The sequence below is a fragment of the Euprymna scolopes genome, chromosome 13 (genome assembly GCF_053919585.1).
Source record: "Euprymna scolopes isolate OS-2025 chromosome 13, ASM5391958v1, whole genome shotgun sequence".
Taxonomy (NCBI): Eukaryota; Metazoa; Mollusca; class Cephalopoda; order Sepiida; family Sepiolidae; genus Euprymna; species Euprymna scolopes.
This window is the reverse complement of record NC_136494.1, coordinates 51666117-51685209: the sequence shown is the minus strand read 5'-3', so window position 1 is coordinate 51685209 and position 19093 is coordinate 51666117. Positions and strand designations below refer to the sequence as shown.

Below are 19093 nucleotides of genomic sequence, written 5' to 3'. Positions count from 1 at the left end.
GGTGACAACCTTATAAAGGATGTGAGATTCACATATAAATGAGGACAATTGTGCTCATCTCTCATCAGACCTCTGTGAAGACAGTGACTGAAGAGAAATCAATATCAGTCCTAGTTCAGATCATCGAGACAATTTCTCAGAACTTGTAACACCCTAATTGTAGCTAAGTTTGCCAGATAAAATACCTGATGTCTATAATCCTTCCACATGGAAGTTTTAAAGGAACTGCTGGAGTAAATTTTACCTTTACATATAACTGCAAGGGATCTCACATTAAATTGATCCTTATTCCCGTTGAGAAGCTAGTATACCCTTTTAAAATACTGGATAATTATTTGGATATATAATTACAATTCAACTATTAAATAAAAAATCCTAAATAAGCTAAAGCTATAGTCGAGGGCGACACAAAAGTACCCTTTTCATTAGTTGTTACATCGAGGTGTAAGGGAGAGCGCCACTTCATTCCCAGGATTACTCCACTTACTCTTGATTTTCCCCTGATAATGTTGAGTGTTTGGCAAGGAGTCATCAGGCACCAAATTAATATATATTAAATTAGAGCTATAAGCTCAATGTGGAGGCTATTTAGGTATGTTTCTGTATGGATATTAGTATGGATAAATGTGTATATGCATTGGAATGTGTGTGTGTGTGTGTGTGTGTGTGTGTGTGTGTGTGTGTGTGTGTGTGTGTGTGAGAGAGAGAGAAAGAGATAGAAAAAATGTGTGAGAATGGACTAGTATGGTTATCAAAAGACAGGAGTGAAATAAGCTCTACAGTGATGAACTCTAGAAAATAACAACTACTAAAACCAAAGATTAAAATAAGGGATATTTAATGGAAAAGACTGAACTCTACCCTTTAATAAAGTGAAGCACCCTAATCCTCAATCGCCTGTTGGATGTGGGCCTTTACCAATAAAACTCAACTAATTGTCCCATAAATACTCTTAGACATACTCATCAATAACAAGGATGTTGGAAGATTCAGCTTCCTCAGCAGTCGACCCATCCACAACATTCCACAACATAATTATTGAAGATGAGCATTAATCTATCAGTATCTGATAGTAGTGTGACTTCCCCCACCCCAGCCCAAAAATACTTCAGCAAATAAATTAAATCAAGATCCAACCAATGGGGGCGCCCACCAGCATAATGCCACAATTATACATGATTTTAAAATGTATATTATTAAAAGAGTATTCGTCTGACACATTCCATATATAAGCCACTGAAATATGTTGACAAATGGACGTTTTCGGTAGACAATGAAAGATACTAACATTCCTAACTTGGCTGGATACCAGAAATGTAACTGGAAAACACTAATCGTTTGTTCATTTCGTTCATTTTATTGTTTTTAGCTTAATAAAAATATTAAATCGAACAGACTTGTATTTATCTGTATCCATTATCATATTATTATATCATCATTTTTGCTACATATGAGCATAATTGCAATTGTAAAAAATAATTTTACTAGCATTTAAATTGTTGAAATTCATTCAATAGATTAAAAGGTAATTTTTTGTCAACAGAAATTTAATAAATGTTTTCCTTGACTTTCTGTTAAATGAACAAAACCTTTTTACTTTTGCACTAAGGGTTTGATGGAAGAAAATAAAGTTCAAATGATTGTAATCAACCCAAAAGCTGTAACAATGGGTCAACTTTATGGTCAGTTTGATCCTGTGTCTCATGAATGGTCTGATGGTATTCTGGCTGTATCATACAGATCATTTGCTGTCTCACCTGTAAGTCCACAAATTATTTACTTTTCTATTATTAATACATGAACTGTGACAAGCTGACAAGAGAAAAAAAAGATAGAAAATAGATTAAAGAAGAGAGTCACCTATGGTGAAGCATTGTATGATCTCTCCTCCTCCTCCTCCTCCTCCTCCTCTATTATTAATATTATTCTTGTTCCAAATTCTTGGCTTGTTTTAATGTACAATTTTTTATTTTGATTTTGATTTACATTTACTCATTTAATATTCTTCTTGTGAACTTCTTTATTTATGTTGTGCTAGTTCATTCCCATCACACTACTTGTACATCGTGGCCTCCAATCACTGAAAAATGACGTCACGCCAGAGTTCCTAGGAAACAAGATTTGTCAAACAGTCACACTGCTATAATAAATAAAAGTTTTTTACAAAAACAGAAAACTTAAAAACCTGTGTTGAAAAAGAGAAAAATAAGAAATACAATTTATATTGAAACTGAACTTATTCAATAGTTGTATCGCTAAGATTAATTGGACAATTTTTCTCATCTTGAGTGTCATCTGCACAACGTTTCAGCCGATGTAACCATGGTTTCAGTATGGTTAATCATATGTTATCCGTTTTTTAACATGATCTTGTTTAAAAGAAACTTGTGATATGTTATCATTATGACTGATAGGAGATCAAAAAGGGAGGGAAAGCAAGAAAAGGAAGGAGAAAAAAAAGGGGAAGAAAGGGAGGGGAAGTAAAAAAATCGATGTGAAAAGAAAAATACAGACATAATAAAGGGGGACAACTCTGACAAAAATGGAATGACTATTTGGGATTATCTCTCTTGAGAGTAATAGGTATTTCTAATAAAAGAAAGGGGGTGAAGAAGAAAACTTAAGTGATTTCTAAAGTGTGTGGAGAGATTTAAAAAAAAACTCTAAATATGTGATGAAGTTGTGTTCATATGTATGCAAATGAGTACAAGCCTCGTTTTCAATCCAATCCTGCACACGTAGTGCAATTTTGTCATCAACCGCCATGGAGTTTGCCTCGTCATGCATTGTCTACACTCCTGTCTGATCCTTGATCACATCACATGCAAAGTTGCACTGGTAATCTCTGGCATGTATTTCATTACATGGGTGGTTCTGAGGTTTCTCCATTTTGTGTTGTTTGTCAGCCAGGCAGTGTGATATATTTGAGGTCTCATCATCTGCTCTGACAGACGGGATGGCATTTTCCAGGATTGCATATCTTTAACATGGCACAGGATATCATCATCAATAATGGCTTAAAAACTGATCATCTTTGTTATTGTTCCTTCTTGGACCTTCGATGTACATCGATAACAAGGCAGCTTGACCCACACTGGGCTGCCCAGATGATACTGGTTATGTGCAGAGACCATGATCTGGGCACTGGGTTGATATTCTTTGTCCTAATCTCATATATGTAGATCCCATTGGCAGGTGCAGTCAACGATGATGTATTGACCTTGTGTGCAACATTGTACCAATACGCAGTTTCCTGAACAGAGCACCTCTTTCTAACTGCAATCTGCTTAATAGTGTGATGGCATTGTTCCACAATACCATTGCCTGTTGGCACATTCAGTATAAATTAAAAAGCACAAACAAGAATTATGCATGTAAAAACTTAATTATGAATTTAGGAAATAAACAAACAATGATTAAAAAACAGATTAAAATAGAACGATAAATAATTTTTCAGATGAAAACGATTTAAATTCAAAAAAATAATTTAAATAAGTTACTAGTACAGCAATATATCTTTTAAATCAAACTTATAAAAATCTGTTGGATAATTTAGTTAAAAATGGGTTTCTAAATAATAATGTTATTATTTCAGCACGGCCCGTATTCTGCATAAATACAAAAATTGATTAATTAAAGAATTTTGTGTTCTTATTTAGAATTCGACTTAATAAAAAATACAGAAAAATCTTTATGATGTACATATCTGTCATGGAACAAAGATGTCATATTCCAAAAATTACGTAAATTGATAAAGTTTTCTTTTTAAAATAAGAAAATCAAATTTCATGATGAGCAAGACGAGAGAACCAGGAGTCACCATGTTTTTTAGAATAAGTGAAAATTCAAGAGTGGACAACCGCAGCTTTCGTAAATATGGATACTACAAAGATTACAAGACAGCCCAATTCAACCACTGAGATGCTGTTTGTATTCAAAATAATTAAACCTTTTTGTTTCACTAAAAATCGTAAATTTTTAAATTTTTTTTAGTTATAAAAGAACTACGAGATTAATTTACGCGATTTTTGGAATATGACAACTTCGTTCCATGACGAGTACATACAGTATAAACATTTTCCTGTATGATTTTTATTAATTAAGTCGAAAAAAAAAACGAATTTTACAAGCTTGTTGATGCAAAAAATTCAAAACTCTTTAAGAACAAATATATAAACAGTTTTAGATTTATATGTTTGACTTATAATTTTGAACGAAGATAAACATTACTTTTAAAAATATTATTATAAAAAAAAAAACTTCCTCACAGAAATGATAAATTTGAAACATTCTTTTTATACAAAACGGTTTTAATAGAATTTAATAAATTTAAAAGAAAGGAATAAACAAATTAAAACACTCACGGTTGAAACTAAACGTTTGCCTACGTTTATTGACTCCCAATATCGAAAACTAAAGATCTCTCCAAAATATATAAATAATACTGTGACAAGTTTTATTTATTATTAAGAGAGCAGTCTGGAAAAAAACCTCCTGTAATAATTATTTGTTTAATAATTTTAAAAGTTCAAAAAAAATTAATTTTCAATTTTCTAGCCAGAAATTCACTTTTTAAATCTATACAAGAAAATATACAGTTAAAAAGTAAATAATTCAACATTATTTGCTGTATTATCAAGAAAAAAAAAAGGATTGCAAAAAACAATCTCATTTAAAAACTATTTGAAAATTAAATTTCTGTGTGAATTAGTAAGTAAATACACTTAACAAATGTAAACATCACAGAAATTTCCTGTCAAAAAATACTCCCGTACGTATCCAAATGTAAAAATAATTTTTTATCTTTCGGAAAATAAAATACAGTCACTTTTGGACCAGTTTTATGAATCCCACGGCAATTTTTTTGAGAACTAAAACAGAAAATAATAATCTTTCATAATATTCAGTAGCATAGATTCGTGACTATAGGACTTCACAATTTGACATTAGCAGATCACGTGATTTTTAGCAGAGAGGTTTACTATATTTACGTCGGTCTCGATGTACATGTTAGACATTCTAACAACTTCTATCTAACTTCAAATGTGAGCTTTTATGTTTGACTATTTTTATGAATGGATTGTATTTTGCTACTATTAAGTCATCTGTATATTAATAATTTGCAGATGCCTCAATTTGTAGAGAAACAAACGTTATATTAGAAGCATGTGGATTGAGAGAGTAGCTAAAATAGAAATATTTCTGAAGACTGAGTGATGGAAAATGAAACACGATTAACATTTTATATGTGATATGAAAGAGATGTGACACCTGTGTATAATAGAAAAAGAGAGCTTGTTACCCGCCTTTAATTTGTTTGTGTTAATGTAGAAAATGTATCTATGCTAGTAAAGAATGCATAGAGAATGTCGATAGGATCGGTGAAGAATCCATCTCCAAGGACGTGTGAATGTTGCCTGCTAGGGGGACATCCCAAGAACATCCTTTCCCCAAAGGCTTGTGAGAAAGAGAGAGTTCTGTGCATATCTTCACATTTCTCTACTACAATATCAATGTCATTAATATTACATACCTACATATAGCATTCTATAAATTGGTAATAAAAATGTTTAACTAATATCAATTAATCAATATCTTTTATCAGCTTTTTAGATTAGAACACTCAATGTAGACACTAGATGTAGGAACTAATATTGAAAATTGAAAATATATAACAGCATCTAAGTTTTTTTTCAGTAATGTATGTTAATATGTCAAATAGATTACATTAAGAAGTAATATAGTATCATTGTCACTATTCAACTTGATGTCTAACAACATGACTCATTATATCAACTGTGTAGTTTTCCATGTGCACAGCTAGTTAATTTATCTCTAGAGATTGCTTTATTTTTCAGACTCCAGATCGAAAGTGGTTGGTGTTTGATGGTCCTGTCGATGCAATATGGATCGAGAATATGAACACTGTGTTGGATGACAACAAAAAGCTTTGCCTAATGAGTGGAGAAATCATTCAGTTGGCTCCGACTACAAACCTGATATTTGAGCCTATGGATTTAGAAGCTGCATCTCCTGCAACAGTAAGTATCTACAGCATCTACAACATAATTCTCTTATCTGTATTTGTGACGTCCTTTCTTATCTGTATTTGTGACTTTTTTTCTTATCTGTATTTGTGACTTTCTTTCTTATCTGTATTTGTGACTTCTTTTCTGATCTGTATTTGCGACTTCTTTTCTTATCTGTATTTGTGACTTCTTTTCTTATGTGTATTTGTGACTTTCTTTCTTATCTGTATTTGTGACTTTTTTTCTTATCTGTATTTGTGACGTCCTTTCTTATCTGTATTTGTGACTTCTTTTCTTATCTGTATTTGTGACGTCCTTTCTTATCTGTATTTGTGACTTCTTTTCTTATCTGTATTTGTGACTTCTTTTCTATTTTCATAGTTTTCAGTTTGGAATGAATTGGTATTAAAGAGAACGAGTTTCATTTTTTTTTCTTTTGATTCCAAATTTTTTCCCCTAGATTTGTGAAATACAATTAATGCAATTAACAGTAAGTAAATGACAAAGAGAGTTAGAAAATTATAGACAAAAAGTTGAAATGTCAGGAGAACGTAAATGTTCTTCCATTAGACAATATATTAAAACCTTGACAAAAGAGCATCATGAGATAGATCTACAGGAGCAACATGGGGCGTCAGTTAGAAGCAATAACGGAGAGAATGAATGATAAAACCAAAGATTTAGATCTTAAGGTTAGTGATTCTAGCTATTATAAAAATCACCAACGATAAATTATCTAGAATGTAGCTCTCATTTTATGTAATGATGGAGAAAACTGTTTCTGTTTCATATAGAAATGAGGTATCAGTTAACAAATGTGGACACAAAGGTACACACTGAACATCTTTATATTCTTACTGTGAATAAATGGGAAATTCGACTGGTATATCAAGCAACATTAGCCACAAATAGATTTTGAATAATTGATAACAATGAGAAAGTACAAATATAAATGCGTAAACTCTGCTAATCCAATATCATGAAGCCATGAGAATTGAAGAAAACATGGCAATGACGAGGAACAAGATATAACAAGTTGACGAGGAACAAGATATAACAAGTTGACGAGGAACAAGATATAACAAGTTGACGAGGAACAAGATATAACAAGTTGACGAGGAACAAGATATAACAAGTTGACGAGGAACAAGATATAACAAGTTGGTGAGGAACAAGATATAACAAGTTGACGAGGAACAAGATATAACAAGTTGACGAGGAACAAGATATAACAAGTTGACGAGGAACAAGATATAACAAGTTGACGAGGAACAAGATATAACAAGTTGACGAGGAACAAGATATAACAAGTTGGCGAGGAACAAGATATAACAAGTTGGCGAGGAACAAGATATAACAAGTTGGCGAGGAACAAGATATAACAAGTTGACGAGGAACAAGATATAACAAGTTGACGAGGAACAAGATATAACAAGTTGACGAGGAACAAGATATAACAAGTTGACGAGGAACAAGATATAACAAGTTGACGAGGAACAAGATATAACAAGTTGGCGAGGAACAAGATATAACAAGTTGGCGAGGAACAAGATATAACAAGTTGACGAGGAACAAGATATAACAAGTTGACGAGGAACAAGATATAACAAGTTGGCAAGGAACAAGATATAACAAGTTGACGAGGAACAAGATATAACAAGTTGACGAGGAACAAGATATAACAAGTTGGCGAGGAACAAGATATAACAAGTTGACGAGGAACAAGATATAACAAGTTGACGAGGAACAAGATATAACAAGTTGACGAGGAACAAGATATAACAAGTTGACGAGGAACAAGATATAACAAGTTGACGAGGAACAAGATATAACAAGTTGACGAGGAACAAGATATAACAAGTTGACGAGGAACAAGATATAACAAGTTGACGAGGAACAAGATATAACAAGTTGACGAGGAACAAGATATAACAAGTTGACGAGGAACAAGATATAACAAGTTGGCGAGGAACAAGATATAACAAGTTGACGAGGAACAAGATATAACAAGTTGGCGAGGAACAAGATATAACAAGTTGACGAGGAACAAGATATAACAAGTTGACGAGGAACAAGATATAACAAGTTGACGAGGAACAAGATATAACAAGTTGACGAGGAACAAGATATAACAAGTTGACGAGGAACAAGATATAACAAGTTGACGAGGAACAAGATATAACAAGTTGACGAGGAACAAGATATAACAAGTTGGCGAGGAACAAGATATAACAAGTTGACGAGGAACAAGATATAACAAGTTGACGAGGAACAAGATATAACAAGTTGACGAGGAACAAGATATAACAAGTTGACGAGGAACAAGATATAACAAGTTGACGAGGAACAAGATATAACAAGTTGACGAGGAACAAGATATAACAAGTTGACGAGGAACAAGATATAACAAGTTGACGAGGAACAAGATATAACAAGTTGGCGAGGAACAAGATATAACAAGTTGACGAGGAACAAGATATAACAAGTTGACGAGGAACAAGATATAACAAGTTGGCGAGGAACAAGATATAACAAGTTGACGAGGAACAAGATATAACAAGTTGGGATAGGTGAAATCGAGAAAGGAGAAAAATCAATGCCTGGTATGGAGGGTAGTCGAATGAGAAATTTAAGCCTAACACCGTTAAACAAGAGTTCAATAGTAAAATAAAGAATACGAAAAAGAAGAAGGAAAAAAGAAGAATCGATGTTTAATTTGTTGGCATTCAATCTGATTGAATGCACGGATGATGCATTGGTCGAGATGAAGAAGATAACTTAGTAGAGTTAGTTTTATCTTAACAGCATCTGACTGAAATAGAATATAAAATAAAAAAAGAGTCGCCATCTTTTATGAGTAACACCTAACTCCTTCATTAAAGTATGAATCACCTTTTATTCGAAGTGATAGAACAAAAAGAGAGTTGATAGGTCGACCGGCTTTTTAATAGGTCTTGAGTTTATTCCGATTCCTCGTCACCATGATAAGATAAGCCCATATTTCTTTAAGCCCAATCCATCTTCAGAAAACACGGTATCTGATCCACAACCAACAACCCCTCCTCCTCCTCCTCCTCCTCCTCCTCCTCCTCCTCCTTCTTCTTCTTCTTCTTCTTCTTCTCTAAAGATATTTCTAATGTGATAATAACCGTCTTTATTTCATGTTGTCTCCTTTTGTTGATAAGAAGCATGTGGCAAAATGTATTTGTTAATTAATCCTAACGTCTTAAATACTTGCATCAAGCACATGATTATTTAAATCCTTTTGATAACACGCGCATACGCCAGTACTTATCTTGAGTTGGTGGGACAACAGGGACAATGATATTGGAGTGTATATCGACTCTTGTAATATATGGGAAATACAACTTCATTGCCAATGTGGATTGCAACCTTTGATACTATTCATGTTGACTTAGTTTCAGTGACACTTTTCAAAGACAAACACTTTATATTAACGATAATCAACAGTTTTAACTATCATTTGAATGCTATACAATTGATTATTGATACTGCTCAAGATGTTTACTCTTGATGAATGGACTCTTGAGATTGCCATTTCCTAGATAAATGCCATTATTAATTCTACAACAGGATTTTCCCTACATTTTATCATAATTAGTCGACACTCTAACACATATGTAAGGTTTACATTTCACGGTATATGGCTTACAATTCACGGTATATGGCTTACAAATATCCATGTCACCACAACAGCTATGTCAATTCTACACCGTAGTCAACAACCAAGTGGACTAACAAACTTGATCTATTTCGATTATGAAAACTCCATACGGAGAAAGAGTGCTGTTACTTTGTTGCCAATTAACTATTGCATATGCGTCTCATTTTCTTTGAATCAGTAACTTTGAGGTCATTAAACATAGGTCCACTATGCAGGTGTCCATTCTTTTCCTGCACCTTCAAATCATTTAATGTTCATTGTATAATAATGGTAAATACGTGATTTCTCATCGCTTTTACTCTACCAACATCTGGACATAACATTTTCTCTATCAGATCAATGAATGTGATGTAACATGTTATAGCGAACTTGAAAATTTGAAAATCTGAGCAGATTATGCAATTCTTAAAGATCTGATTTTAACAACAAAGGACAAGATTTTAAATAACAAAGGTACATTTTTTAACATTGACTTCTAAAAACTCGCATTCATTTAAGCTTCTAGTCGTTCATCTTCTTGGATCATTCTTATTAATTAAATAAAATCCGTTGAACTTTTGTACGAATCTTTGAATACAGCACTATACACTAATCAAAATATTACAAGAGTAACAAGAGTACAAGAGTAAACCAAGAACTCCTCTCTAACTCATATGGCTTCAGAGAGAACATTTCTTAGCTTATTCTCTGTTGTGGAACCCATGAAACGAAAAACTATAAAACTTCAGCCCATCTTTTATTGTGTATTCCACACAAATTGATGCAATGCATTGACATGATCACACATAAACAAATGTAAAAATGATAAAATATATATGTTTTCTACATTCTATCTTTTTCAAGTTTCTTATGAGGACTTCACTATAAAAAAATGCAGACCCTAGCAGTCCTGTAATGTTTGAATCCTATTTTTACACAATTTTCATCATATATTTTTTTTATTTTTGTAAATACTTGTAAGTGTTTAAGATGACTTTAAATGTAAAATAAATTTAAAATCCTTCTTTCCAAATTACTTATTATTTGGTCTTGATTTTTGGTTTTGAAAATCTGAAGCCTATTTCTTACTTTTTATCTAAATTATAATAATAAATGTATGAAATCATGTAATAATATAGTATGAAAAAGTTATAACTTTGATTGCTAAAAAATTTAAAATATTATTAATTCATGACTAGGTCTCTCGATGTGGTATGATCTATATGGAGCCCCAGTCTTTAGGTTGGCGCCCTCTAATGACATCCTGGCTAGAATCATTACCAACAACATTGACTGAAACGTATAAGAGCGTCATAGCAGATCTTTTTGAGCGATTTATCGATTCATCTTTAGTACTCATTCGAAAAGGAGGGATAAAGGTTGGTTTCTCATTTTATTGTTTGACTTAATTTTCACCATTTTCATGTTTTTATGCAATCAGTCTTGTATTAGTCACCTTTATTTGACCTTTCTATGTAGAATAATTTATTTTTTATAATTTATTTTTTATAATTTATTTTTTATAATTCATTTTTTATAATTTATTTTTAGTTAAAATTTCTGATAAATTTAGTAGAAAGTAACAAACTAATCTCAAAATATTAATTCTTTTCTCTATAAAATTTTACGAACAGATTGTTTAGATACAAAAAAGTTAACAGTCAGGATTTAGATGTGCATTTGCAAATAAAAATGGCAAAAATTTGCAAAGGAAAATGACACAAATTTGAAAATAAAAATGACACAAATTTACAAATAAAAATGACACAAATTTGAAAATAAAAATGACACAAATTTGAAAATAAAAATGACACAAATTTGAAAATAAAAATGACACAAATTTGAAAATAAAAATGACACAAATTTGAAAATAAAAATGACACAAATTTGAAAAAAACTATAAGCGAAGTTGCAGTACTGTATTTCATATCATGAGAAAATGAAAATATATCTTCAGACAAATTTGCCTCCATATTATTACCGAAATAGGTCACTTGATTTTCATCATAACAAAGTTTTAACTTATATTTAGTGTTTATAATTTTTTTTTTAGCTTTCATCTGATGTAATTGTTATTGAACACATGTGAGTGTGTAAACTCTGCTAATCCAATATCATTTATCTAAAGTAACTGAGTTGTATATTTGTTTAATTTTAATTTTCAGTAATTTCCTTTTCGTTTTTTTTCTATTAGTCTTTGAAGATTTCCAATTGTTGTTTTCGTGTCGTTTATTGCTGGTTATAAGAATTAGCAGGAACAGTTTGTATGAAACTATTTATTATTATTTATATAGAAAAAGTGATAATTTTACAAGAAACTTGTTTATTTATATAGAAAAAGTGATAATTTTACAAGAAACTATTATTGTTTGTAATGCATGTCCGCCATCTGTTGTCTTGGCGTGACGTCACTCATCTAGCCAGGGGAAATAACTCTATTCTTTTTCTGTTAGGCTTATCTCCTTTTATATTCGCTTCTAACATTAATAAATCTTATTGGTAAAATTTGTACATCTAGAAAAAGTGAAAAGCAAAAGAGAAACAAACAGAAATGCATTTAAAATTAAAACAAGAAAAGTGAAAGTTTACAATTGTTCATTTAATGAGAGGATGAGATTTAAAAAATAAAGAATCTGTGACATTTTAATGTTTAACATCTGTGACATTTTAATGTTTAACATCTGTGACATTTTAATGTTTAACATCTGTGAGAGAACTTAAGATCTTTTATATATTTATAGATATGAAAAAGAACTTTTTACTGTTCTTAGATATTTTTTGTTTGAATACCTGAAATAAAGTGTCCAAAACAAATATAGTAGTTTTTGCTTATTAAATAAACGCAAATCACAGATAACTATTTTGAAAAGCAATGCGTAAATAATTCACAAAAAATGTTAACAAAAACGTCATCTTAAAAAGCAAAAAAGAAGTATTCATTGATTTATCATAAATTCACAGGAATTATCTCCGACGACAGATAGTAATTTAGTGAAGTCTTTGATGAATCTGATGGATTGTATGATGGATGAATTTCATGACGAAGCACGAATTTCACAGATGGACCTGCATGAGATTTCAACATGGCTTGAGGTGAGTACTCGTCACTATTTCAATGATATTCATCCAAAAACACAAAGACTACATTTATTTTTCGATAAGAATCTAATTTCATCATGAAGATGTTTATTTTTATTTTTACGAGTGACATCTTTAAATTGAAGCTGTAACATTAAAGAGAATAACATATTCACCAAATCAGTTTCCAACAAGAAAATGGTTAGGGTTGTCAAGTTAAACTCAAATCAAAGAAGAAGGATTATTAATTATTTCATTTTACTTTCTTTTTTTTTTTTTTACATAGAGGTCACCACTTATCAAGGCCCGGAGGCCACTCAGGGATAAGGGTTATTGTGTGTACAGTAATCAATGAGATAGTATTGTAGTAATCATTAGTATTGGAGATTTGATAGAGTGTCTTACTTAAGGGGGCGGTTTGTCAGGAATTTGTTTATGTTGGACTTGAAGACATCCAAGTTGTAGTCAGGTGGGAAACAGGCAAACGGAAGAGAGTTCCACAGTCGTGCACTTCTAAGAAAGAAGCTTTGCTCATGGAATCTACGTTTGGATTTAGGCACAGATAAAGAGTGGGGAAAATTATTGACAGTAGTTTCAGCCAGACGGATGTTTCTCGTGAAAGATTGGCGAGGGGGGGATGAGAGATTGGAGCTTGCCATGGAAATAACGATAAAAAAAGACAGGCTCGCAACGTCTCTTCTGTGAGAGAGAGGTTGCAGGGAAGAGAAAAGGGCATCCCCCACTAAGCTACGAAGTCTATTTTGTACTCTGTCAAGACAGGATAGGCTGTTTTTAGCAGCTCCTACCCATATGTGGCAGCAGTACTCCATCCTTGGATGTACTTGGCTTTTATACAGATAGAGAATTGCATCAGTAATGAGATATCTTCTGGATCAGTAGAATGATCCCACCATTTTCCCAGTGTCCTTGGCAACAGACCTGATATACATGTTCTATTTCAGATCAGGAGTAAAGGTCAAACTCAGAAGCTTGTCAAAGCATGGAGCTTCCCCAAGACCATCCATTTCAATTGATGCCAGATGGGGATCAGAGCGTTGATGATGTAAAGATAGAAGCTTGGTTTTGGATGTATTAAAAGTGACCAGTCACCTCTTCCCCCACTGTACCATGTGCTCAAGATCAGAGGAGAGAGAATTAGAGAGAACTTTGTCATTTACGGCCTTTGATGTGTTGCCATAGATGGTCGTGTCATCAGCATAGATGTCAATGAATGATTTAAGTATGTATTTTGGGAGATCATTGATGTAGATCAGGAAGAGAGTTGGACCCAGAATGGACCCCTGGGGGACTCCAGCATTAATACTGTGGGCCTCTGATTTCTGCCCAGCAACCACTACTCTTATGAACATATCGGAGAGAAATGATTTAATGATTGAGAAAACATTTCCAGTAATACTGTAGCTGGAAATCTTGTGAAGTACGCCCTTATGCGATACCTTATCAAGAGCAATTGCCCTGGAAAGGAAGCCTTTGTCAAGAGATTCACTAATTCTATGAGATATAACCGTTAGCACATCTGCTGTAGATCTTGTGGAGCGGAAACCATATTGCATGTCACTAAGAAGGTTGTTTCTGTTGAGGTGGTTGACTACTTCTTTCTTTAATATGGATTCCAACAACTTACTCCTGACACACAGGAGACTTGTTAGCCATTGTTCAATAAGTATGCAAATTGATTGCAAAGTTATTTGAAATTCTGTCTTTGTGTTTTTGCTCAAAGCTTTCATTTGAAGATATACTCTGAAGCATAAATGGATTTTATTTAGTTTCTAAGAACAATGAAAATAAGGTCAGAGTAAACGTCCTTTACAACCATAATAAAAGCAACCAAAGAAATCAGGAAATATTTCTCATTAACTTTTCTCAATATGTGCATTAGGTGATATTTATTCTGCATGCAATATGCAATGCTCAACAGCAACCGTAAGAAATATAAACAAGATGCCAAAACATGTATTTCATTGTGTATTATCATCTTTCCAAAGTTAAATCGAAGTGGTCATAACTTAATCAATGGAGCATAAAGTATTGTTCGCTAATGGAGTTCTTCAGATGCTGCACTTCCATTTCTTGTTCTCTTTCGGTGGAGGAGAAATCCTTCACGACTGAGACAATTTTTATTTTTGTACCTTTTCTCCACGTTAAAAAACGACCCTGGTGTCTAACTCTGTCCCGTGGGGAGGCATAGTAAATAGGTACATTATTATAGATCTTCCAAAAATCGTTAGTTCATAATTCTATGATTCAATACATTTTCTGACCGTCTCTGTATAACTTCCTTGCGGCTATTATAATCTTACAATCATTTCTTGATGCTATAAATTTATATATATTTTAGTTGACTTATAGCAGTTGAGTTGATAGAATGCTTGCTACTTTTGAGCAATAGCAGGTGGACATTTCAAAGAGAACAATTGGAGAGAATAGGGCTGTTACAACATTTTCATGTGAGGATGTATACTTCAATGCCTTCCTTGGATCAATCAGTTAACTTAATTCTGCATTGATTTGCAGAGGGAGAAAAAATTTCACTGAGATGAGTTCTGAAGAAATCCAAATCAGTATTTTGTTATTTTGAATAATAACTGATTAGCTTTAGGATGATATCAACCATTATCACAATGTGACAGATTAGGATGGTATCAACCATTATCACAATGTGACCGATTAGGATGGTATCAACCATTATCACAATGTGACAGATTAAGATGGTATCAACCATTATCACAATGTGACAGATTAGGATGGTATCAACCATTATCACAATGTGACAGATTAGGATGGTATCAACCATTATCACAATGTGACAGATTAGGATGGTATCAACCATTATCACAATGTGACCGATTAGGATGGTATCAACCATTATCACAATGTGACAGATTAAGATGGTATCAACCATTATCACAATGTGACAGATTAGGATGGTATCAACCATTATCACAATGTGACAGATTAGGATGGTATCAACCATTATCACAATGTGACAGATTAGGATGGTATCAACCATTATCACAATGTGACAGATTAGGATGGTATCAACCATTATCACAATGTGACAGATTAGGATGGTATCAACCATTATCACAATGTGACAGAGTTCCCAAGTGGGCCATGAGCATTCGTCACACAAGTCTTTTTCTTTTGGCAGAAAGTTTTTGTCAAATTTCTTCAACATTGCAAGGAGAAAAAAATTAAATTAATAGTGTTAAAAAATGTTGCTCTATAGTTTTTGAGTGAGTCAAACAAATTAGTTTTGTGTTTTATTTGATTTTCTCCTATTTGAGTGACTCAAATTATTTTTTAGTAAAACCAGCCAAAGGGATGCTTTTTTTTACTGTTGAAAAAATATGCAAAGGAAAACAAGACCTTTTTATAACAGCAAACATTTATTCAAATTTACCATGCCATTGGATATAATTGGCAAAATTAGGACAGAAATGAAATAAGAAAGTTCTTTGACTTCGATTGAAGATATTCGATGCTTAGAATCTAGTAGATAAAAGGCAAGAGAAAGAAAACTGCATCCTTTTTGGTTACTTCCAAAAAATTCTCTGATGACTGTCCGTAATTCCCACTGCTCATAACGAAATAAATACACCCTGAAATCTGATTGGTCAGTGTATGACCAATCGCTCAACAGAAACGGCTCTCACAGTAAGAAAACCAATATGAATCTTTATGACTTTTACTTTATCAAACGATTGGTTGTCTTTTGCGTTTATAGAATAAAAAATCAAATTGAATTCAATTCATTTCATCGCTTCATTAAATTTGGCGTTTTCTTCGCCTTTAATCTGAATTCTTCTTTTTTTTCAGTCCATCTTCTTCTTTGCATTGACTTGGTCAGTTGGTGCAAGTAGTGATAATAATGGACGAATCAAGTTTGACAAGTTCATCCGAGAACTCATTGCTGTACGTATAAGCATGTTTCAGTCTTTATTCAAATGTAAAAAAATGAAAATAAATCATAAAAAAATGTAACAATTCTCATTCAAATGATAAATCTTGAATTGTTTACAAGTTTGTTTACATTAATTTTACATTAATTTTCTCAATTTCTGGAGTGATAAAAAAAAGTATTTGCCACAAAATAGACAGATGTAATAACTTCTATACATTCACCAGTCCCCCTCCTCATCCTTAGCTCTATCTATTCAAATTTATCAAACTTTATATCTAAGCTAAGATTTTGTCCTTAAGTAAGATAAAATCTTACCCTTGTGCTATGATAAATTGCATCCCTAAGTTAAAATAAAATGTTATTCCTAAGTTAAAAATTAAAACCTTAGCCTAAGATTTTATCCCAAAGCTAATTCTTGTCCAATGAAGTTGACGCTTTTCATTTAAAAAATAATTGCTTGGAATATTTGTATAAATTCTATATACTATTTAAAAGTGTATTCCATATAAATTGTAATTAGAGTGTTTTATTTTTTCTTATTATTGTCATGTCAGGGTGGAATGACAGAGGAAACCCGTTCTAAGCTTGGACTCATAGATTCGGTGGAAGCTCCTATGAAGCCATACCTAAATCCATTTCCTCCCAAAGGAAGTGTCTTTGATTACATGTTTGTAAAAGAAGTAAGTATACATACATGCATGCATATATATATATATATATATATATATATATTAAGTAATGTGATTTATAATTTAAAAATTTAAAAAATTTTAAAAATTTAAAAATCAAAATTTAATTAAATTAAAAATCAGTTTCATAAGAAGGAACAACAACAAAGTCAATTATCTGTACGATCGTTTCGGAAATTTTTTTAATGATTTAAGGTGGTTTATATTTATTAAATTTAAACCAACGTTTATGATTACATGATAGAAGCTCGTGTCTTGAATTTAATTGCCATAGTGGGTATTTTATTATGGATTTAATTTTGGGGATAATTCTATCTAATATGTTTTTACTAACCAAATATACAAGAATCTATCAACAGCCATAACTCAACTACCAGACTAAATAATAACACCAACTTAAATCAATCTACCGATCAATTATTAACCAACCCACCACATTATAATCCAACAATAGACCTAACGGAAAATAATCATAATAATCAAGAGGTAATATATATTGGTTCCACATCTGGCCCAATAAAACATAGAATTTCAACGCACAAACATTCTTTTAAAAATAACTCTCTATCAAACCAAACTACTCTATCCAACTATATTTGGCAACTAAAAAATAGCAATATTTCTTTCAACTTAAAATGGCAAATAATTGAGACTTGCAAATCATATAAACCAGGAGATAAATTTTGTACATTATGTACAAAAGAAACCCTAAAAATTTTAAAATATGAAGATATAAAAAGCACAACCAAACTAGTAAATTCAAGACACGAGCTTCTATCATGTAATCATAAACGTTGGTTTAAATTTAATAAATATAAACCACCTTAAATCATTAAAAATTACTCATTAGTAAAAATAGATTTTTTTTTTTTTTTTTTTTTTTAATAAATTAAGTTAAACCAATTACCGCCCTTAGACTCGTAAGTCAAATAATAAATAAAGCCATGACAATTATCTCCCCTTAAAAACTTGCAAAATAAATACTCTCTCTCTATAGATATTAACTGTAGCGTCTTTAAATCAAAATACGCTAACGGAAACAATTCACTGCACGAGCGTCGCCCTTTTAAAATTCATCATTCAATAAAATAAAAAGCTATAGCAAACATCTAAATGATTACTTTAAATACAGTTCCTGATTTCAAAAAAGAAAAGCCAAAAGGTAATTATATATCTATATATTTTTAAAACAAATTTATTATGTAAATTCAAAAAAATATATATTTTTTCTACTCATTTCTATCCCTAACCTATACCAATTTTCTTATTAATTTTCTTATAAATTTTAAATCCAAACCTTTTACTTCAATTTTTCAGATTCATCTGCTTTACTTTTAATGCTAGGTTTACTTTTGGTGTCTTTTCAATTCAATAGAAATCCTCCTAAATTTGCTGATGAGGAGACCGTGCTTACCAAAAAAACTATGTATAATTGTTCTACGTGACTTCATGTATACCACAAATAAAAAGCACGGATTTCCGAAACGATCGTACAGATAATTGACTTTGTTGTTGTTCCTTCTTATGAAACTGATTTTTATTTTAATTTAATTAAATTTTGATTTTTAAATTTAAAATTTTTTAAAATTCTTAAATTATAAATCACATTACTTAATATCGAATTAGCTCTAGGACATTTAACTATCGAGCTTATTATATATGTAAATTACAACGAGCATTTCCTGTATTTTAATTAAACTAGTAATTT

General features: G+C 31.8%; 1 protein-coding gene across 1 annotated transcript in view; it reads left to right on the top strand.

Moving 5' to 3' along the window:
- The window catches only part of LOC145292020 (dynein axonemal heavy chain 7-like), a 475961-nt gene that overhangs the window by 269412 nt on the left and 187456 nt on the right, over positions 1 to 19093 (top strand). Inside the window, exons 31-36 of the mRNA XM_080138024.1 lie at positions 1610 to 1759; positions 5859 to 6041; positions 10893 to 11072; positions 12655 to 12786; positions 16612 to 16707; positions 17251 to 17376. Of these exons, the coding sequence (XP_079994150.1) occupies positions 1610 to 1759; positions 5859 to 6041; positions 10893 to 11072; positions 12655 to 12786; positions 16612 to 16707; positions 17251 to 17376 (867 nt within the window). The remainder of the gene's footprint in view (positions 1 to 1609; positions 1760 to 5858; positions 6042 to 10892; positions 11073 to 12654; positions 12787 to 16611; positions 16708 to 17250; positions 17377 to 19093) is intronic.